The sequence below is a fragment of the Oncorhynchus kisutch genome, linkage group LG8, assembly GCF_002021735.2.
Source record: "Oncorhynchus kisutch isolate 150728-3 linkage group LG8, Okis_V2, whole genome shotgun sequence".
In the NCBI taxonomy this organism is placed as follows: domain Eukaryota; kingdom Metazoa; phylum Chordata; class Actinopteri; order Salmoniformes; family Salmonidae; genus Oncorhynchus; species Oncorhynchus kisutch.
The window spans coordinates 70,548,345-70,572,333 of record NC_034181.2 but is presented as its reverse complement, the minus strand read 5'-3'; the positions used below and the strand labels follow the sequence as shown (position 1 = coordinate 70,572,333).

Sequence of the window (23,989 nt, the reverse complement as noted above, 5' to 3'; positions counted from 1 at the left end):
TAAGTTCCTGACGTGTTGCTTCAATATATACACATCATTTTCCAACCTCATGATAGCATCTATTTTGTGAAGTGCACCAGTCCCTCCTTCAGCAAGGCACCCCCAAAACATGATGATGCCACCCCCGTGCTTCACGTTTGGGATGGTGTTCTTCAACTTGCAAGCATCCCCATTTTTCCTCCAAACATAACAATGACCAAACAGTTTTTTTTTTTTGTTTCATCAGACCAGTGGACATTTCTCCAAGAAGTACGGTCTTTGTCCCCATGTGCAGTTGCAAACCGAAGTCTGGCTTTTTTATGGTGGTTTTGGAGCTGTGGCTTCTTACATTGCTGAGCGACCTTTCAGGTTATGTCGATATCGGACTCATTTTACTGTGGATATAGATACTTTTGTACCTGTTTCCTCCATCTTCACATGGTCCTTTGCTGTTGTTCTGGGATTGATTTACACTTTTCGCACCAAAGTACGTTCTTCTCTAGGAGACAGAACATGTCTCCTTCCTGAGCGGTATGTCAGCTGCATGGTCCCATGGTGTTTATACTTGCGTACTATTTTTTTGTACAGATGAACGTGGTACGTTCAGGAATTTGGAAATTGCTGCCAAGGATGAACCAGACTTGTGGAGGTCTACAATTTTTGGCTGATTTCTTTTGATTTCCCCATGATGTCAAGCAAAGAGGCACTGAGTTTGAAGGAAGGCCTTGAAATACATCCACAGGTACACCTCCAATTGACTCAAATGATGTTAATTAGCTTCTAAAGCATCTAAAGTCATGACATAATTTTCTGGAATTTTCCAAGTTGTTTAAAGGCACAGTCAACTTGGTGTATGTAGACTTCTGACCCACTGGAATTGTGAATTATAAGTGTAATAATCTGTCTGTAAACAATTGTTGGACAAATGACTTGACACATTTCAACATTTTAAATATTATGCAGTAGCTACATCAATCTGTTTTTGTTTTTTTCAATGTGAATGAAATCCGAGACTTCAAGAAAGGAACTTGTGGTCAGAGTTTATGGTAAAATGGCATAATCCACAATAAGAGGCAATAGGTGGAATCGTAAGTTAAGGTATTTTTTGGGGTATTTGGTATTTTATTAGGATCCCCATTAGCTGTTGCAAAAGCAGTAGCTACTCTTCCTGGGGTCCACACAAAACACAATACAGAAAGACGTAATACAGAACATCAATAGACAAGAAGAGCTCAAGGGCAGAACTACATACATACAAAGTCAAGGTCAGTATTAGCATAGGCAATAGCATTACAAAAGTCCCTTGGCCAACCGCAGCATATAATGTAACAAAGTCCAGTGTGCATGTCATATTCGGGCGTTTTCTTTCTGTATTTACATCTCTCTGTAAATGTACCTTGACTTTCAACTTAATCTGAATAAATATAAAAATGTATCATTATAATGACAGACGTTTTACTATGTATGTGTGAGGGCTAGGGGGTTTCTTTTAGAATATAAATGTCATACTGACTGAAAATCTCCAACTGTGCAATTGGATTTTCTTTAGATAGCATTGTGGTATTGTCCTTGTGTTATATAAGCCAGCCTTCGGGCTAGAGAGATCTCTCAGCTATAACACACGCCATGGTTTCTTACTTTTTATTTGGTGGATACATGTGGAGATAAGCATAATAACTTGCATAGCCCAAAACAGTACTGAAACTATAAACATATATTTGTATGCTTAATCATTTATTAAGCTATATGACAGATTTTCTTCTCAGTTCTGTGTAACTCCTTATTTACCCACCAGTACGTCCAGTATATGTGCATAAAAACAAGTTTGCAGTCAGCACTCCAAGCTGTGTGCATGTTTTGTTTGCGTGTGTGTGTGTGTTCATGCGAGTGTAGTGTACTGCGTGTGTGTTCTTCGAGTGTGTGATAAGGAAAGAGATTGTATCACCGACCTTTGTGACATTCCCTTATTCAAGTTGAAATTATGCCTTCGATAAATGTGTCTTTTCAAGCAACATTTCTCTTACATTAGTCTGACATGACCTCATTTTGTCAGGCCTTTTTTGTGAGCATTTAGCTGCTGTTTTAATAACAGCATAACAGCTTGAATAGTGATAAAGTGAGATGCCTGTAGATGAGCTACAGAGCACTGTTGCGCCTCCAGGCATGACATTCAGGAAGGGAAAACACAAGTGCGTCTTCACATTAACAAACTCGCCTTCCCAGCGAAAGGTCAGCAACCGAGTGGAAGGCCCAGTTGTGGAGAAAAGGTCAGAGTTGCTTGGAGGTGGTTGTAAACAAAATGGTTGACATTGTGAACAAGTGCATTAGGACTGATTAGTGATGATGGTGTAGTATGTGCAGTAGGCTGTGAATAATGACATACTGTTTGTTCAATCTGGGTAACAGCGTTATAAAGGGACTGATATGATCCGTGTCACTGAGTTAGTTTTTCTTAATCACGTACAATAATTTTTGGGAACAATTTTGGCGATTTTAAAAACCGTGCATTTTCAAATTGTAGTTGCCTTCTCAAAACCATAAATACATACATCAAAACTATATTATACTCTTAAAATTACATTCATCAAAAGAACCACCATAATCTCTTGAGTATAAGCAGAAAGTTATGCCTTTAAAAAATCTCAGTAGAATTATGGGCAATTACTCTCCTTTTATGCATATTTCACCAAACAATTTCATACACATACAATCTAATATTATCCCTGATGAAAAATGTAATAAAAAATAAGCACCTTGTGTGCAGGATTTATTCACACAATCCGATTCCATGTATTCAATACATAGGTTGGTTTGCTCATAGTTTTGTAGACTTTCTATTGGCCCAGAGAAACACAATCCACAATAGACATAAGGAAAGGTGACCACAATAGAGGAACACAAAGCAAAGCATCCACACCAAAGCAAAGCTCTATAATGGAAGGTCACAATGTTGGAGGTGATGACTTAAAAGTAACCCAACTTCATTCTCCGCATGTCTGCAATATTGTAAAAAAAAAAGAAGAATAATTACACAGTCCCCATTGCCTATATTGTACATATCCAAAGTACAACAGGTGTGGACTTTACAGTGAAATACAGAGTCAGTGCCCCCAAAAAAGGGGGGTTAATGCAGATAGTCCGGGTAGCCATTTTATTAACTGTTCAGCAGTCTTATGGCTTAGGGGTAGAAGCTGTTCAGGAGACTTTTGGTCCTGGACTTGGTGCTCCAGACCTGCTTGCCGGGTAGCAGAGACAACAGTCCATGACTTGGGTGGCTGGAGTGTTAGAAAATTTGACACCGCCTGGTACAGAGGTCCTGGATGGCAGGGTGCTCAGCCCCAGTGATGTACAGTGCCTTGCAAAATAATTAATCCCCCTTGGCATTTTTCCTATGTTGTTGCATTACAACCTGTAATTTAAATGGATTTCTATTTGGATTTCATGTAACGGACATACACAAAATAGTCCAAATTGGTGAAGTGAAATGAAAAAAATTACTTGATTCAAAAAATTATATATATTTTTTAAGTGGTGCGTCCGTATGTATTCAACCGCTCTTGCTATGAAGCCCCTAAATAAGATCTGGTGAAACCAATTACCCTCAGAAGTCACAGAATTCGTTAAATAAAGTCCAGCTGTGTGCGATGTAAGTGTCACATGATCTCAGTATATATACACTTGTTCTGAAAGGTCCCAGAGTCTGCAACACCACTAAGCAAGGGGCACCACCAAGCAAGCAGCACCATGAAGATCAAGGAGCTCTCCAAACAGGTCAGGGACAAAGTTGTGGAGAAGTACAGAACAGGGATGGGTTATAAAAACATCTAAAACTTTGACCATCCCAAGGAGCCCCATTTAAATCTGGTACAAATAAATGGAAAGAATATGGCACCACAACAAACTTGCAAAGAGAGGGCCTCCCACCAAATCTCACCGACCAGGCAAGGAGGGCATTAATCAGAGGCAGCAAAGAGACCAAAGAACCTCAGTCCCAGTCTCACATCTCTAGAAGACTGAAACAGGTTTTCCTCAAGAATTTCCCTGTACTTAGCGCTATCCATCATGCCTTCGATTCTGACCAGTTTCCCAGTCCCTGCCGATGAACAACATCCCCACAGCATGATGCTGCCACCACCATGCTTCCCTGTGTGGATGGAGTTCTCTGGGTGATGAGATATGTTGGATTTGCGCCAGACATAGCATTTTCCTTGATGGCCAAAAAGCCACATTTGTCTCAACTGACCAGAGTACCTTCTTCCATATGTTTGGGGAGTCTCCCACATGCCTTTTGGCGAACACCAATTGTGTTTGCTTATTTTCATCTTTAAGCAATGTTTTTTTCTGGCCACTCTTCAGTAAAGCCCAGCTCTGTGGAGTGTATGGCTTGGTGGTCCGATGGACAGATATTAAATCTCTGCTGTGGAGCTTTGCAGCGCCTTCAGGTTTATCTTTGGTCTCTTTGTTGCAAATGGAAAATTGGAAAATCACCAAGGGGGATGAATACTTTTGCAAGGCACTGTATCATCGGAAGCAGAGTATGCTCTGTATATTGATTGTTTGTCTTGCTGAGCCGGCCACAGTGCTTGTGGAAGTGTCCGGAGGGCAAGAGAAGTTCATCTCAACTACCGTATTGCACGACTGCAAGGAGGAGGGAAGTTGCTCATTCACAGAGACCGCTAGCTCGAAATCATGAAAATAATGGTCAATCAGGTTGGCGAGATATTTTAACATCTCCTTGGATCGAATTCTTCACCAAGAGGTTTCAAAATGTATTTTTCCCAAGGGGTGCTTACGACCGATACCCCTCATTAATGACTACGTTGCAGCTAGCGTTAGGGGAAGACCGTGTGGTCAGTGGAGAAGGCACTGTGGCCTGTGACCATACATGGTTAGTTTTCCAATCCATTAGTGGGAGTAACCAATCATCAAGTCTGCTCCAAGAAGCAGGGCTTCAGATTCACGCCCGAATCAATTACACGGAACTCAAACTGGCTGCGCGGTGTGCCATCATGCGCTATCGTGAATAAATGTCCCCCCCCCCCCCCACACCAAATGTGAGGTTAAAATATCAAAACAAACTCTGAACCAATTACATTAATTTGGGGACAGGTCGAAAAGCATTAAACATGTACGGCAATTTAGCTAGTTAGCTAGCGAGTGCAAGTTAACGTTAATTTGTCCTATTTAGCTAACTTGCTGTTGCTAGCTAATTTGTCCTGGGATATAAACATTGAGTTGTTATTTTACATGAAATGCACAAGGACCTCTACTCCGACAATTAATCCACACATAAAACGGCATATTGAATCATTTCTAGTCATCTCTCCTCTTTCCAGGCTTTTTCATCGTTTAACTTATATGGTGATCGCATCTGAACTTTCATTGTATTACCACGGCTACTCGTCTTTCAATCACCCACGTGGGTATAACCAATGAGGAGATGGTACATGGGTACCTGCTTCTATAAACCAATGAGGAGATGGGAGAGGCAGGACTTGCAGCGCGATCTGCGTCAGAAATAGGAATGAGTTCTATTTTAGCCCTTGGCAATGGCGAGCAGTGTAGGTGCAATATTTGAATAACGTGGATTTTTATTATTATTATTATTATTATTATTATTATTATTATTTTGCGACGACAAGTTAAAAGTTATTTGGGCTAGGCCCCTTTTTTCTCCACTTCCTCTCTGAATGAAGTGCCCAAAGTAAACTGCCTGTAGCTCAGGCCCTGAAGCCAGGGTATGCATATAAGTGGTACCATTGGAAAGAAAACACTGAAGTTTGTGAAATGTTAAAATAATGTAGGATAATAGATATGGTAGGAGAAAATCCAAAGAAAAACCAACCGGAATATATTTTTTTGAGAGAGACCATTCTCTTAGAAATGCAAGAGAAAGGTCATATTGAACATTAGCTCCCTGGATGCAATTTCTATGGCTTCCACAGGGTGTCAGCAGTCTGTGTTGAAGGTTTCAGGCTTGTAACTTCAAAAATGTATAGGTAATGTCAGTTTTAGTGGAAGGACAGTCTTGGAAATTCATGTTTGCATGCACCATGAAGACATTACGCACCTGCTAAAATCGGTTTCCTATTGAACATACTTCTTTCCGTAAGAAATATTATAGTTTGAAACAAAGTTTAGGGGTAGATTTTCAGATTCCTTTCTTTGCAAGATTACTCAAATCGATGGTGCCAACTAAACTGACTTTTTGGGATATAAAATAATTATTTTTTCCAACTAAACGACACTACATTTATAGCTGGGACCCTTTGGACGACAAATCAGAGGAAGATTTTCAAAAAGTAAGTGAATATTTCATCTTTATGTGATTGTATGAAACCTGTGCGGGGATTTTTTTTTATGTTGGGTGCCTTCCTCAAACAATTGCATGGCATGTTTTCGCTGTAATAGCTAATGTAAATTGGACTTTTCAATTAGATTAACAAGAATTGCTTTCATTCGATATAAGATACTTATATCTACCTAAATGTTTAAAATCCATAATATTTATGATTATTTATTTGAATTGCATGCCCTCCAGTTTCACCGGAAGCTGTCCCGCTAGCAGGACACCGATTCTTCTTGTTAAGCAGTCCTACTGGACTGTTTCCAGGTTTAGATTGGTGTTCAGTGGTCGCAATGACGTGATGTGCCATTTCTGTTCAAGGTGGAAGCAGATCGACTTTTCAGATTTTGAGTGAGCTTGGCTTTAACGAAGCTTTTGACAATTTTCTTCGCAACCTTTGTATCAGAGTCTATAGGCAAAGCCTGTGGGCTTCTTTCTTGATCAAGCGGGCCCTGGAAAGGGTCTCGAGTGAGGAATATGAGAAATTTGAATTTTAACGTCCTTGCTATGAGTGTTAATTCCTGCGGACCTGGTGTCCGGTAATTCCCCTTCTAGTCCTTGTGACGTATCTTTGACCCTTTTCTCAAAATGTTCTCGCTTTAGTGGAACTAGAGTAGTGGAACTTCGGGACTACCCTTGTTACCCTTGTGCTCTGACACTTTTTGTGGGTTGGGTGCAGGAAGGTAGCAAACAGGTTGATTGTAGCTGTAGTCGTTTCGATGGCAACGTACTTTACAGTTATTTTTGATAGTGGAGGTTATTGGACTCGTGGTTCCGTGGTCAAAACTGTTGTGCTCCATCTCTTAACGCACCAATACTTGATAATGCACCGTCTAACTGGATTGAGTGCTCCTGCTCAAACTTCAAAACCGAGTGGACAGGGCTCTTAGCTTTGAACCTTTGATGCGTCAAAAGCTGTGCTTGCAAGCTCTGAGTTGTAAGACAGGCAAGCCAACGTGGGATGCAGGGCCCAAGTACGTAGGTATGAAGGTGGGAAACATTTGTTTGAATGGTAACAGCTCTTCCATTCCTGTTTCAGTGAGTAGGCCAAAGTAAGCTGAACGAAGCCTATTATAGTAATCTTGTGAGTGTTCGTTCCGAGCTTGTTTGATGGTGTTAGCCAGGGAGCTATCGAGTTTGCGAGTCGGAGAACCACTGAATTCTTATTTCAAAGCTGTGGCACATTTTGCATATTCATTTGCACTTTTAGATGAATGAAGCTCGTCATGTGTCTATTTGACGTTCGCTTTAACAGGTAAACCCTGTCAGAACCCGTAGCATTGGGGTAGCCATCCAATGCGTCCTCTATGTCAGCTCGAAACGTCTCAGAATCATTTGGCTGACCGGGAAAGGGGTTAAAGGTGGGGAAATTCTTGTCAAGGTATTCTGCGTCAAGTGAGTGGAGAGGGTTGGCTTCCTCTGTGGAGAATTTGGGGCCGAAAGTCCAAGAGGAGAAGCCAAGCTTTGACTTTGTTGGCCAAGAGGTGCCATATTACTCAGTGCCATGAGGAGAAGACTGAGGGAAACATGAGCGAGGCAAAGTCTCAAACCTATCGTCTTTACTCCTTTGAGTACCGGGCTCCGGTTGCTTGGATGGGAAGACACGTTGTTATGCGTGATCATTCTGGATTTTCTCCAGATGGTAACTAAGGGTGTTGTTCTGCTGCATTGCAGAGTCCACTTGAGCGCTTACAGTACTGATTTTGGATACGTGAGTGTCGCACTTGCTCCTTTTGGTCTCAAACTTATCTGTCATTGTTTGCAGATAGAGTTCTTGAGTACAGAACGAGAGATTCAGTGGTGAGATTTTCTCCGCTTGCTTAGAAATCAATATTTTAGTTCAATTGAATGAGACATCGATATCCAGTCAATTGCGATTGGCTGGATATCTTAACCTGATCCATGTTCGGGTGTTACCTAATTTCTTTTGAAGAAAATGTACTGGTGATTCTTCACTACCAGGGGGTCACTGATCACAGAAAGTTGAAATCAACGGAAATACAAATGGTGGGACTTCCATCGCGCAATGTGGAGGGATTTCAACGTGACACAGGAAAAAGAAAATGCTGTTTTCCATTTGTAAGCTTAGTATCTCGTGCAAGCTAATCCTACTTTGTACATAAATCTCACTTCCAAGCAGAGAATAGGGTCCCCTTCACCATGGAAAGGGGGGTTTACTAGTGACATCTCACATTAACCCATTCGGCATACTATTTGCTAGCATTATATTACCGGAGCCCACGGTACATAAGAACAGATATGCCTGTGGCCTACCCACACTGGTTTAGTGCGGTAGGCGGACAGATAATACTTCGGCTCGGTTACCAAACAGATATCTCCTCTAATTTATAACCTTGCTGGCTCTATGCTCTTGCTCTAGAAATTAATATTGACCGACAGAAATAGTACCGTTTGGCCTGGACTAAATCTGGAATTTACAACTCATTGCGCTGATGCTATCGACACACGACCGGAGGCACTTCCAAATAGCTTGTTCAAATGGAAACACACATGCAACCAATAACTTTCTCTATTCGCATACAAACAATTCTGTTTCCACAATTGATAAATACATAATTCAACAGCAAAGTCTCGTGCAATCTTAGATGCCTCACACGGGGCACCATAATATGTTGTGTCTTTGGCATCCATTAACCTCTAGTGACTCCCCATCCCGGGTGCGGGAACGTAATCATCGACTGACACGAATTAGCATAACACACTGGACATAAATATTCCTAGAAAATATTCCTATTTATGAAAATCACAAGTGAAATATCTTGACACAGCTTAGCCTTTTGCTAATCACCTTGTCATCTCAGATTTTCAAAATATGCTTTACAGCCAAAGCTAGACAAGCATTTGTGTAAGTTTATTGATAGCCTAGCATAGCATTTTGTCCTGCTAGCAGCAGGTAACTTGGTCACGGAAATCAGAAAAGCAATCAAATGAAATCGTTTACCTTTGAGCTTCGGATGTTTTCACTCACCAGTTAGATAGTCAATGTTCCTTTTTTCCAAAAATATTATTTTTGTAGGCGAAATAGCTCCGTTTGGTCTTCACGTTTGGCTGAGAAATCGCCCGGAAATTGCAGTCACGAAAACGCTGAAAAATATTCAAAATTAGCTCCATAATATCGACAGAAACATGGCAAACGTTGTTTATAATCAATCCTCAAGGTATTTTTCAAATATCTATTCGATAATATAGGCAATGCTCCACGTGGTATGGCTTTCTAGTCTTGGTACTCAAACCTGTGCCACCTCAGCTTACACTGAAGTGTCCATAGACCCTTCCCATATACTCACAAATCCTTTGTTCACTCTGTGGTCTCTCTCTCTGCATGAAAAGGGGAAGAGTCTCCGCCAGGAATTTACAACCTGAGATAATAGAACTTGGGTGTAGGAGAGAGTGAGAGAGGGGGAAGCCATGATATACACCCAGAAAGGGCCACGTCATGACACTTGCTTCCTCCAAGGCTCTGACTGATTGAATCTTGATAAGCAACATTAGACGTGCCAACACCAGGGTTAGGCTTAATTCCACTTACATTTCTGTTAATTCAGGAAGTACACTGAAATTCCTATTTGAATTATCTTCAATGCTTTTCAGTTAGGAAAATGTGTATTTGGGATTTGGTGTACTTTCGGAATTGAGTGGAATTCAAATGGAATTGATCCCAATCCTGTCCAACACACATTCTCCCTCACACACAGGCACATAGACCCAGACACACACACACACACACACAAACCTATTCCCCCTAAGCTCCTTCTTGCTGTCAAACTGGTAAACAGTGCTTGAAGCTGTCAGTTCAGAGTATGTGTATCAGTCTGTATCGATCCATGTCTTCATGTTGTCGCATTCTATCTAACAGAGTGCAGTTCAAGGGCCTATAATGGTGGCTGACGTCCGTGCTGAGCAGAGCTGAGTGTTATGTCTATCTAAATAGCCCAGTCTGATTCTTCTTATCGGCCCCTTTTGTTCAGATAAGTCCTACTCAGGTTGACGTGTGGAGCAGATGGGTGTCTGGGGGAACTCAAAGAGAGCTTAGCCAGAGCTACAGGTATTTTTTTTAAAAATTTATTTCACCTTTATTTAACCAGGTAGGCTAGTTGAGAACAAGTTCTCATTTGCAACTGCGACCTGGCCAAGATAAAGCATAGCAGTGTGAACAGACAACAGAGTTACACATGGAGTAAGCAATTAACAAGTCAGTAACACAGTAGAAAAAAAAGTCTATATACATTGTGTGCAAAAGGCATGAGGAGGTAGGCGAATAATTACAGTTTTGCAGATTAACACTGGAGTGATAAATGATCAGATGGTCATGTACAGGTAGAGATATTGGTGTGCAAAAGAGCAGAAAAGTAAATAAATATAAACCGTATGGGAATGAGGTAGGTAAGATTGGGTGGGCTATAATCTTAATTTGATTACACTGTTACAGGGGTAATCAAATTATAATCCACATAATAATTCACATTTCCTGTTGCTGCAGGATTATTTTCCTGATGTAGCAAACTGGCTCAAATTAAGATACTACATCTGTTTTTACAACTACGCTGGATGCAGGGAATTGACATTAAAGGTAAAAAATGTCTGGCTGCTTGAAAAATAATACCTGCTACTTATACCAAGGCTGTCAAACAGATTCCTACAATCCACTCACTGTCTTGGATATAACTTGGTTTAGCCAGCCCCTTTATCACTGTCCAACACTCTCCTTCTCATTTCTCTTTCTTAGCAAACGTTGGCTGACCCTGGCTGCATCTGTGGCGGGGGCTCAATAGCTTCTGACAGGGTGTATGATTTCCTTAGAGTCACTCGGATACGCTCGAGCCCCTCCGGAGCGGGAGACAGGACCCAATGAGTGACGCCTTAGCGGCTTCCCGTACCTGGGGATGTGGGTCCCCCAAATCCCCTCCCCCTGTTCAGCTCCGTCCACCCAACTGACTCTAATCACTTCTGAAGGACCCCATACACTACCAGCCCTCGAGTGCACACGTTTCACTCGGGCATTTAGACGGACATCAAAACGCATTACCTCAGAGATCAGAAGACGTGTGTGTGTCTGTGTGTGAGGCAGGGTGTGGAAATGAAGACATTAACTCTGTCTGCTGACTCTGAGGAACCTGTACAGTTCCTAAGTGGAAGAAAACAGAAGGTCGGTTATGTGTTTATCCTACCAGGGTTATTGAGTACAGCCTGTAGGGAGGTCAGGTAAAAGTAGGCTATAGTTATGATTAAAACATCCTATTGTATCAATCTCTATTTTCATCAACCTTCTGCCTGTCTGTCTGTCTGCTGGCATTTCTGTCTAGATTGACATTATTTAAGTCGATAAGTTTCCATAAGTCACATTTACATAGATTTTCTTGGGGTTTATACAGTGGAAGTCAGAAGTTTACATGCACTTAAGTTGGAGTCATTACAACTCGTTTTTCAAACACTCCACACATTTCCTGTTAACAAAGTATAGTTTTGGCAAATCTACTTTGTGCATGACACAAGTAATGTTTCCAACAATTGTTTACAGACCAATTATTTCACTTATAATTAATTCACTGTATCACAATTTCAGTGGGTCAGAAGTCTACATACACTAAGTTGACTGTACCTTTTAAACAGCTTGGAAAATTCCAGAAAATGATGTCATGGCTTTAGAAGCTTCTGATAGGCTAATTGACATAATTTGAGTCAATCGGAGGTGTACCTGTGGATGCATTTCAAGGCCAAGACCTCCGAAAAAATTGTAGACCTCCAAGTCTGGTTCATCCTTGGGAGCAATTTCCAAACACCTGAAGTTTCCATGTTCATCTGTACAAACACTAGTATGTAAGTATAAACACGATGGGACCATGCAGCCGTCATACCGCTCAGTAAGGAGACACGTTCTGTCTCCTAGAGATGAACGTACTTTGGTGTGAAAGTGCAAATCAATCCCAGAACAACAGCAAAAGACCTTGTGAAGATGCTGGAGGAAACCGGTACAAACGTATCTATATCCACAGTAAAACCAGTCCTATATCGACATAAGCTGAAAGGCCTCTCAGCAAGGAAGAAGCCACTGCTCCAAAGCCACCATAAAAAAGCCAGACTACGGTTTGCAACTACACATGGGGACAAAGATCGTAATTTTTGGAGAAATGTCCTCTGGTCTGACAAAGGCCCACAGAGGGAGACAGAGGAAATCAAAGAGAAAAGAGAGAGGGAAGGGAAAGATGCAGAGAGAAAGAAACTTTAATCAGATTATAACTTTTTTGAAGATAAACTTTTCATAGTGGCAACATGATCTACATTAAGCACACATACACACATACAAACACACACATTGTACACCTACATAGAGACATATAAACACATACGCACATTCAGGCATACACACATACATGCACATACAAGCACACATATACACACAGACACACACATACACACACATACAGGCATACACTTAATGGGTTAAGATAACAACATAGTCATTAAACAGCAACTAGAAGAACACATATGTCATACATATGGAGGTATATGTTTCTATACAGGCAACACAGTCAGTCCTGTCGTTAATGAGCTGCTTGCTTCAGGAGTGGATACCATGGCGACCACTTCATAACCAACCCTGTGACAGTGTTGTGACCGCGGCGTCACCAGCTAGGAAAACACAACACGAGTGTCTGGACCGGAGGCGACCGCCTCGCGTGCCGGTGTAACCACATTCAGAGGCCACATGTGCATTCTCAGAATGATGTCATTTATGGTGAGGAAGGATTACCACCTCCTCCCTCTCTCTTTTCCTCTCCCTCTCACCACTCTTCATGTTTCGCATTTCCTCTCTCCTTTTTATCTCTCGCTTCATGTTGCACCTCTCCTCTCTCCCCATCCTCTCTCATCTCTCTCTCTCTATGTTGCGCCTCCTCTCTCCCCATCCTCTCTCCTTTTCATCTGTCTTTTCATGTTGTACCTCTCCTCTCTCCTTTTCATCTGTCTTTTCATGTTGTACCTCTCCTCTCTCCTTTTCATCTGTCTTTTCATGTTGTACCTCTCCTCTCCCCATCCTCTCTCCTTTTCATCTCTCTCTCCATGTTGAACCTCTCCTCCCCATCCTCTCTCCTTTTCATCTCTCTCTCCATGTTGCACCTCTCCTGTCTCCTTTTCATCTCTCTCTATGTTGCGCCTCTCCTCTCTCCCCATCCTCTCTCCTTTTCATCTCTCTCTCCATGTTGAACCACTCCTCTCTCCTTTTCATCTCTCTCTCCATGTTGAACCTCTACTCTGTCCCCAGCATCTGTCTCTCCATGTTTCACCTCTCCTCTCTCCCCAGCCTCTCTCCTTTTCATCCATCTCTCCATGTTGCACCTCTCCTCTCTCCTTTTCATCTCTATCCCCATTCTTTTCTTTTTCTTCCTTTCCCCATCCCTGCAGCGTATGTTACTCAATCAATCTCTTCTCTTCTTTCCCCTGCTGCCCTCTCTCCTTTCCTTTTCCAATTATCTCCCCTTTCCAATTAACAGCTGACCACCTCCCACCCGTTCATACCCATGGGATCTTGGTGAACTTTCATCTCTATATGGAGGTGTATCTAACTGGAGGAGATTGAGCTTCCATCTGGCTATATGAGATCCACCCCTGATATGAGTTTTCAAAATCAGAACCTGCATGCTACTCCTCTTTCACAATTTTGCTCCCTTCTTCTGTGCCCTCCATCCCTATTGCCTTGCTATTTTATTCCCTCTCACCATTTTCTCTTTATCTTCCTCCCTCTCAGTCCCCTCCCCCCTTCCACTCTTAGAGGAAAAAGGCCATCAAACTGTGTGCCATCAGACATTGTGTCTCCATCCATATCACTAAGTGGATTCATTCCTAGTAAACAGAAGAAACAGACTTTAAGCAAAAATAAATCATGACTGAATTATGAAATTGAACCATTTTCCTCTGTTTTTTTACTGCCCTTGCAACAGTCCCCTGGCTCCTAAAAATAAGCACAGCCTTTGCTGTAGGCTACCATTAATTAGAGACTAGAGGGAGGCTGAGGCAGGGTAAGGCAGTCTAACATATGTGAGGTTGCACTCCCCTGTGTAAAAGCCTATACATGATAATTACAAACACAAACCCGTTGGTTCGTAAATAATTTTATTACGCAAGTCTGAGTCACTGCTGTGAGCTGGTGGGGAATGAGTCAATTTGCTTCTCTGAAAAATAATAGATGTGATTGTGTTTGTTCGCTTTCATATGCAAACATCAGTAGGCCTACACGTCAGGAAATGCTATGAGGAACACGTTCAGTGTGTTGTCTTTTCTATATGCAAAATGTATGTGTCGTAGTTCTATGCTTTGGACAGGAAAAGTTGACCTACAGTCAGGTCCATAATTATTGGCACCTTTTGACAAAGATGAGCAAAAAAGATTGTATGAAATAAATTATACAAATACTGAGCTATATTGTATGCAATTATGTATTATTTTATACTACAAGAACTGCTCAAAGAAATATATTTTGTTTAATAAGTCATATTAAACAAAAACAGTGGTCAGAATGATTGGCACCCCTGTTTTCAGTACTCCAGTATCCTACCCTTGTGAGGATAACACAATACAAAGAGAGCTTTTATCTAAACATTTTTTATGGCGACATTGTTTTACGTTTGGTAGTCTTTCCTTGTCTTGTTTGATTTAAGTTGCTTATATCAAAGATGGCAGTAATACCATATTTATTTTTTCTAAAATGTTTTCTGAAATTGGAGAACACATTGGGAGGGATCGTCGACCCTTCCCTCATTCAGAATCTTTCCAGATCTTTGGATCTTTTCAAACCATAGGTTTTCAATGGGGTTTAAGTCCGGAGACTGAGATGGATTTTGGATTTTGTGCTATGGTCAGATGACATGAAAGTAGACCTCTTTGGCCATGCACACCAGTTGTGGGTTTGCCGTTGGAAAAACAGAAGCATATGCAGAACAGTACCTCATACCTACGGTAAAATATGGTGGTGGATCTTTGATGTTATGGGGCTATTTTGCTTCCACTGGTCCTGGGGTACTTGTTAAGGTCAACGGAAGCAATATCTTTACCAAGTACCAGGACATTTTAGCCAAAATCCTGGATGCCTCTGCTAGGAGGCTGACACTTGGCCGGAAGTGAATCTTCCAGCAAGACAATAACCCCAAGCACACTTTAAAATCCACAAAGAAATTGTTAATTTTCTACAAAATCAACATTTTGCAATGGCCATTGCAGTCTCCGGACTTTAACCGAACTGAAAACCTGTGGTTTGAATTGAAGAGGGAAGTCCATAAGCTTATACGAAGGATATCAAGGTTCTGGAAAGATTCTATATGGAGTAATGGTGGTCTAAGATCCTTCCCAAAGTGTTCTCCAATCTTTTTTATTTTTTATTTTGAATCATAAATGTCATTATCCTTGCAAAAGGGGAGGGTGCTGTAGTATTGAAAACTGGGGTGCAAATAAATTTGACCCGTTTACCTCTTTCTCTAAGCAATTGTATTAGTATAAAATAATATAATTTCCCAATTTTAGCATATTATACAGCTCAGCATGTGTATAATTTATGTGATAGTCTTTTTTTGCTCATCTTTATGATCTTTATCAAGGGTGCCAATAATTATGGACCTGCCTGTAGGCTACATATAGGATCAAAGGCGAGATAAATAAACCTACGTATTGCTTTGAATTGCCTTCTTCAAATATCTCTGAACGCAGCACTTTTAGTCGAGGAAAATGTGCATGATATGACCACAGCCTATGTACAAACTATAAGCTGAATCATTATTCGTTTCCTTGTTGAGATAAACGAAGGCATTTTCCCAGTCAGTGTCAAACCTTCCCATCCCAAACAAGAAGGAACAGGAGCTGAGACAAGCATGCTGATAAAAAAATGAAACGTCATTTTCAGCACAGTAAATGCCTGACTGCTATGCTTATCCCCTCGACGCTGCCTTTATCTGCAGTTTTATATAGTCTACTCTGTGGTTGTGTTGTAGGAGGACGAGCTGTGACCGCAGTGGAGGCTTTCATGACACCTGCTGGTGTTTTGCCCAGCTATCCCTGGCCTTCCCCGCTACGCTTGCATCTTCTCCGCATAGAGCACCGCGTCTGACCGCATCCATTGGACGGATCGGCAGGCTTCTATATATTCACATCTTCCTCCTACGTATTCCTTTGAAGCCTGAAATAAACTGCGGGAGATCTTTGAGACAATGTTGCAGAAGATGAAGTAGAATATGTCTCACAGGTTAGATAAAGTTTCAATGAAAACGTGTGATTGCTCCAACACTTCCCGTTTATCGATTTATAGCGTACTTGTTTCTTGTTACACGTCTGAGAAAACAACTTCCACACCTGTTTCAAAAGGCTAATCGAAAATACGCAATTCTTTGACTTTTTTTGTAAACCTCATTAAGATGTATTTAATTCAATCAATGATGTAATCAAATCCTGATAGATAATAAAGTGCTCAGATAAAGTATAGGTCTACAGCATCACTAGCACACCCTGTCCCATGTCCAAGCAAGGCTATTTTTCTCATATTTCCAATGGCTCTGAAGCAAGGGAACTAGAGAGGGAAAGGCAGAGGTACAAAGAAATGGGGAAACAAGAGACTATACAGAATTTGAATAGAATGAGGGGGGCAGAGGAGAGTGAGTGTCAAAGTAAGTGTGTGTGTGGAGGAGGCTGAGGGGGTGAGTGAGATCCATTTTAATTTCAAAGAAAATCATTTTAAAGCTGGATTACAGTATGCCTACCATAGGAACTATTGACATATGTGGAAGATGAAAGTTCACTGAGGCCCCATGGGTATTGTGGGTGGTACTGAGGAGAACGCATGACAGGGCATCATTACTCATATTGTTGCTATAACAAAGACAGTCCACATATATCATTTCTGGTGTTGTTTTCATTATTGTTTTTCAAGGTCTGTGGTCAGTTATACTGTTGAAGTCAGAAGTTGACATACACCTTAGCCAAATACATTTGAACTCAGATTTTCACAATTCCTGAAATGTAAAAAAAAAAAAAAAAACTGTAACAGACTGCCCCCAACTTGTGAGCATTGTTGATTCATCATTCAAGACAGATTTAAAATAAAAGTTTATTGATTATTGTGACCATTCTTCTTCTCTGTCAGACCATTCTCTGTCAGTGGCAACAGCTGGACAGTGCTGAAAGATGCCAATATGAGGTTAAGAATGAAGTCCCTGGAAGCTCGGTCCACATTCCATATTTCTTTAACTTCATTCCCTCTAAATGAAGGGCTTATTGGCCCTGTCTCTCTCAAACACAGACACACACACACACAATAGACTGCGCAGAAGGGGGGCATAAAGGAAACCGTTTAGCATGCATTATTAATTACTATTTGAGCAACTGTCTGTGTCTGTGCGGTCAGCTAAGGGGGCTTGGGGGCGGGGGGATCCGCGGCTGAGCAAACACACAGGCAGGTTCCAGCTAGAGCGTCAAACGCGTCCCTCCATCACTGCAGCCATTGGTAGAAATGTCTGTTTCCAGTCTGTTGGCTTGGGTCGTTGGGCTCATAGCCTGCGTCAATGCCTTGGAGACAGCAGCGCTACGCGCTACACTGCTCCACTATTTCCCCTGACCCTGTGTAGGCTCTCACGCTCAGTTAAGCAAACACTAGACCCTCTGATCATCAGACGCTCTTAAACAAATCAGTGTGCGATTCTGCGAGAGCGAGTGCACATCGTAAACTATTCTTCCTCTACACTCTATCTCTCCATGATGGATTTACCTTTAGCGGTGACAGCTACCTCGTATCCCGAGTGAGGGGAGTCTTATCAATTGCCAAGTTTCATCAATTCCTGGAGTTTTGAGTGGGGAAGCAAGCGTTTTTTCCTCTCTTGATCCTCACTCGTATTTCACCTCCGCATCAGCTGGAGCGATAGCTGCCGCTTCACAATGGCAGGAGCGGGAATATTTATGTGCATTCTGCTATTACAGTTTTTTATCTCCACTGCGCTGTGCAACGCCGGATTCATCTTCACGGAGGAGCCCTCTGAGAGAGCTGGGAAGTCAGACGGGTATTGTAGTCGGATATTACGGGCCCAGGGCACTCGGAATGAAGGCTACAACGAGTTTCGGCTCCGGGTCGAGGGGGACCCAGAAAATTATCAGCCTGGGAGCACTTACAGAGGTACTGTATTCCGTCCTATTGCGCGCACATTGTCTGACACCCAATAGGGTATTTTTTGCCTTTACACTATTTATCTTGTGTTCAACTCATGTGAAGACGCAGTGTTGTGGTCATTTATAAGGAAGTGATATAAGCCTAGAAGTCAGAGCTGTGTTATGACAAGTCAAACTCTCTTGTGGAAAGATGAGTTGGGCACAGACCAGAATGCCCTCATACTTGTAACTTCATAGGCGTCTGTTTATCGCTGAAATATTTGGAACTTGTAATGCTCGAACTTCATTTTTGGTGACTCCACCTGCAAACTCATTGGTCATTATAGTTAACATTTTGATTCATTAGTCTAAATAAACTCCCATTTTGGCTCAATCACTCATCACATCACAGTTTTATCCGAACACATTATCTCAGGGATGCTAGTGTATATCAATACAGTAATGATAATGACACGAGTAATGGCAGCAATTGCCAGTTGTTTCAGCAAGTGAAGAGCTAATTTCCCCTCTGATTGATATAGCCTATAAAGATCTCATTCCTATGAGGTACGAATCCAGAAGGGTTAGTACTTTAGGATTTTGCAAACCTTTATTAAACCTATCAATATGTCCCCCAGCAGTTTGTTTTCTTCACTGGCTGTGTGTTTGTGATCCCCAGTGACTCTGTATGCATCCAGTCCCGCTTACTTCAGAGGTTTCACCCTCATCGCTCTGAAGGAGGGCAGGGAAGGAGACAAAGAAGAGGACTATGCTGGCAATTTCCAGGTAAGACAACAATTCAACTCGTCATTATATGTCATTTAAATGACACGAAATGAAAATGTAGATATTACAACATGCATATTTTTTGAAATTGTAAATGACCTTCAGTTATTCAGGTGAAAGTAATGTTATTTCAAGATGCAGTCAGTCATCAGAAGCTAGCAGATTCATTACTTAATGTACCAACAACAGCTGCAAATTCCAATAAAACTACATCACGTTTTGAAGTTCACCTTCCTTGCTTTGTCTATCATGAATCTAGCAAATAAGTTTTGTAGGTCAGATTGCAGTATTTATTTGATATCATAGCGCATAGTTTGTTAGAACATTTCTCACACATGCTTTAGCCAGGTATAGAGCAGGCCTGCCCAGGCAAGTGCAGGGGGTTGCCTAGTAAGATGTGCCTCAGAGGGAGACAACGTCTTCATAGTGCGGCAAATACCCTTGATTTGTGAAACTGTTCGGCCTGAACAGCTAGCCAACAGCTAAAATGTCTTTGAAAAATAAGATTTCAGCTCATAGAGGAAGTATCTAACTAAATAACTACATTATGGCATTCACTAATCATAAACTATTTACATATAATAGAAATATGGGTACAGTTGTGGACAAAATTCCTACTTACTCAACCTTTAACTTGTTATGCCTGAGATCCCGTTACCGGGGGCAATATAACAACAACCAGTGATAGTACAGGGCGCCATATTCAAAAGAACAGAGATCTCATAATTAAAATTCCTCAAACATACATGTATCTTATATCGTTTTCAAGGTAGTCTTGTTGTTAATCCCACCACAGTGTCCGATTTCAAATAGGATTTACGGGGAAAGCACCACAAACGATTATGTTAGCTCACCAACAACTCACTAAAATACACAGCCAATTTTACCAGCCAAAGAGAGAGAGAGAGAAAAAGCACATATAGAGATAAAATGAATCACTAACCTTTGATAATCTTCCTCAGATGACACTCACAGGACTTCATGTTACACAATACATGCATGTTTTGTTTGATAAAGTTCATATTTATATCAGAAAATCTGAGTTTACATTGGAGCATTACATTCACTAGTTCCAAAGAAATTCAGTGATTTTGCATAGCCACATCATTCAACAGAAATACTCATCATAAATGTAGATGATAATACAAGTTATACACATGTAATTATAGATATACCTCTCCTTAATGCAACCACTGTGTCAGATTTCAAAAAAACTTTACGGAAAAAGAAACCCATGCAATAATCTGAGACGGCGCTCAGAACAAAAGTGAAATTAGCCGCCATGTTGGAGTCAACAGAAACCAGAAAATACATGATAAATGTTTCCTTACATTTGATGAACTTCATCAGAATGCAGTCCTAGGAATCCCAGGTCCACAATAAATGCTTGATTTGTTCAATAATGTCCGTTATTTATGTCCAATTAGCTACTTTGGTTAGCGCGTTTGGTAAACAATTCCAAAGTCACAAAGCGCGTCCACTAATGTGATGAAATGTCCAAAAGTTCCGTAACAGTCAGTAGAAACATGTCAAACGATGTATTGGATCAATCTTAAGAATGTTGTTAACGTACATCTTGAATAACGTTCCAACCGGAGAATTACATCGACTTCAAATGAGCCATGGAACCGAGCTGCCTCTCACGTGAACGCACGTGGTCACCTCATGGCAGTGGTTACTCATTCCTGTCTCCTTCGGCCCCCCTTCACATTAGAGTCATCAGACAAAGTTCTATTGACTGTTGACATCTAGTGGAAGGTGTAGGATGTGAAAACTCATCCATATCTCGCTGTAATTTCAATGGGAGCTTGTTTGAAAATCTACCAGCCTCAGAAAAAATACAAACAGAAAGTGGAACTTCTCAGGTTTTTGCCTGCCATATGAGTTCTGTTATACTCAGACATAATTCAAACAGTTTTAGACACTTCAGAGTGTTTTCTATCTAATACTAATAATAATATGCATATATTAGTAACTATGACTGAAGAGCAGGAAGTTTACTCTGGGCACCTCTTCATCCAAGCTACTCAATACTGCCCCTGCAGCCATAAAAAGTGAATACGTTTATCCACAGTGTCAAAGACAAGTCAAAGACCTTTTTGATTATACTGTATTTCAAGTTTGCATGATACAGGAACAAAAGAAGGCTGCACTCAAAGTTCACAAAAGTTGTGTAGGTTTTTATACTCTATTCGTATTATGGAGTCAGTCAGCCAGTCAGTCGCTAGGGGCACAGCAGTCCCAGCGAATAGGGAGTGTATGTATGCAGTCATGTGATATACAGGTGCAAGGATATCCTCTCTCCCAGAGCAGAGCAGAGCCAACACACTTAACCACACTTAACCACACACTTACATCAACACCATATGCTGCCTGTGCTGGCTCTCACCCTCTCCGATCTGTGTGTGAGAGAGAACTCCCAACATAATCTGTCCCCTCTCAGACCCCTCATGCCAGAGTCGTTCTGTTTCACGCATCATCTTGGAGGAAGCGCAATTACTTTCACCTCGTTTCCTCTAATACCTCTATTTATGGCCCCCTCTGTATTCCTTGTGTGTGTGTGTGTGTGAAAATGGGAAAAGGAGCCTTGTGCCAGTCAGGGAGAGCCCAGGTGTGTGAAATTGGCAATGCATGCATGTACGGTGCACACACACACAAATCTAGCCAGGTTTAGAGCAAAGATCGTTCCCAGCCTACAAAGACCGCTCCAACTGGACTGGAAAAGGGAGCGAGCGAGAGAGGAGGATGGGGGAAGTGTTTTCACACTTAGATGTCAGGGGATATTGTAGGACATGTCCCCAGCTCTGATGAGGCCCTCCGGGTTCTAGCGAGGTGAGACATGGGCTGGGGGAGACAGAGGTTTCAGGCCAAGAACACACAGCAGGTGAATTGGCCAATAATATGTTGTGTATAGGTTTTATAACCAGATTCCTGGGCCAGAGGACTGATACTCCTCCCTTACAAACACTATTTTAAACAAACAATGTTATGAAGCCATTTGTTAAACTAGTCACGCACAATCTGAGTGATATGAATAAATCAATGAAAACTGAGCCCCTATAATGCTTCGGGAAAGAAAATCTTCTAACAAGGTGGAACTTCTACAATATATATTATATTTATGACCTTATTATAAATCATTTTTGCACCTTGTAACAACGATAAATGTTAACACTTGTAAGTGTAATAACTCTCCTTTTAGACTCTCCAATCCAAAATGAAACCTAGAATCGGCTTCCTATTTTGCAACAAAGCCTCCTTCACTCATGCTGCCTAACATACCCTCGTAAAACAGACTATCCTACCGATCCTTGACTTCAGCGATGTCATTTACAAAATAGCCTCCAACACTCTACTCAGCAAATTGGATGCAGTATATCACAGTGCCATCCGTTTTGTCACCAAAGCCCCATATACTACCCACCACTGCGACCAGTACGTTCTCATTGGCTGGTCCTCGCTACATATTCGTCACTAAACCCACTGGCTCCAGGTCATCTATAAGTCTTAGCTAGGTAAAGCCCCGCCTTATCTCAGCTCACTGGTCACCATAGCAACACCCACCCTTAGCACGCGCTCCAGCAGGTATATTTCACTGGTCACCCCCAAAGCCAAATTCTCCTTTGGCTGACCTTTCCTTCCAGTTCTCTGCTGCCAATGACTGGAACCAACTGCATAAATCACTGAAGTTGGAGACTTATATCTCCCCCACTAACTTTAAGCATCAGCTGTCAGAGCAGCTTACCGATCGCTGCAACTGTACACACCCCATCTGTAAATAGCCCATCCAATCAACTACCTCATACCATATTTGTTTCTCTCTTTCTGCTCTATTGCACACCAGTATTTCTACTTGCACATCCTCATCTGCACATCTATCACTCCAGTGTTAATTGCTAAATTGTAATTACTTCGCCACTATGGCCTATTATTACCTTACCTCCTTACTTCATTTGCACTCACTGTATACAGATTTTTCTGTTGTGTTATTGACTGTATGCTTGTTTATTCCAAGTGTAACTCTGTGTTGTTGTTTTTGTCACACTGCTTTGCTTTATCTTGGCCAGGTCGCAGTTGTAAATGAGAACTTGTTCTCAACTGGCCCACCTGGTTAAATAAAAGCAATTAATTTTTACATTTTTTTAAATGAACGTTCTATTTGTAATAACTTTTAAAAATTTGGTAATACCCCCAGTACAGTTTATAACTTGCCGATAAACATAATTTTCCCGCTAAATGGAGTAAGTTATTACATTAACCGGTGGTTATTACGTTAACTGGTGGTTTAATGAATAATGTAATAACTTCATCCAATCATGTAATAACATACCAAAATATATATATTTTTGATGTAATACTTCAGTAAATGTGATGCACATACAGTACCACCACCCACTGCCAATTACAACACTAACAAACTCTTGCACATCATACAGGAATAGTCATACATAGAGACACCCACAAGCACACATTGAAATGTACACACATACACAGTCTCTCTCTCACACACACACACACACACACACACACACACACACACACACACACACAGAGATAAAAAAATACCTGAATGAATCTGTAGGCCCTGGTATTAAACATGTCATCTGCAATATTTCGCCGCAAACAAAAATGAATCATTAGGAGGTCACCTAAAGTCGCCAGGATGTTGTGTCATGGTCCCTGGAGTTTTTTTTCTAGATTCCAGTTGGTCCTGGGGATGTTCTTGGAACATTGTGTCAT

The 23,989-nt window shown here is 41.3% G+C and overlaps 1 protein-coding gene across 2 annotated transcripts in view; it reads left to right on the top strand.

The window, feature by feature from the left end:
• The window catches only part of LOC109895351 (spondin-1), a 169,144-nt gene that overhangs the window by 17,674 nt on the left and 127,481 nt on the right, over positions 1-23,989 (top strand). For both annotated transcript variants that reach the window (XM_020488979.2, XM_031831061.1), the window contains exons 2-3: positions 18,299-18,491; positions 19,143-19,249. In XM_020488979.2, coding sequence (XP_020344568.2) covers positions 18,299-18,491; positions 19,143-19,249 — 300 coding nt within the window. The remainder of the gene's footprint in view (positions 1-18,298; positions 18,492-19,142; positions 19,250-23,989) is intronic.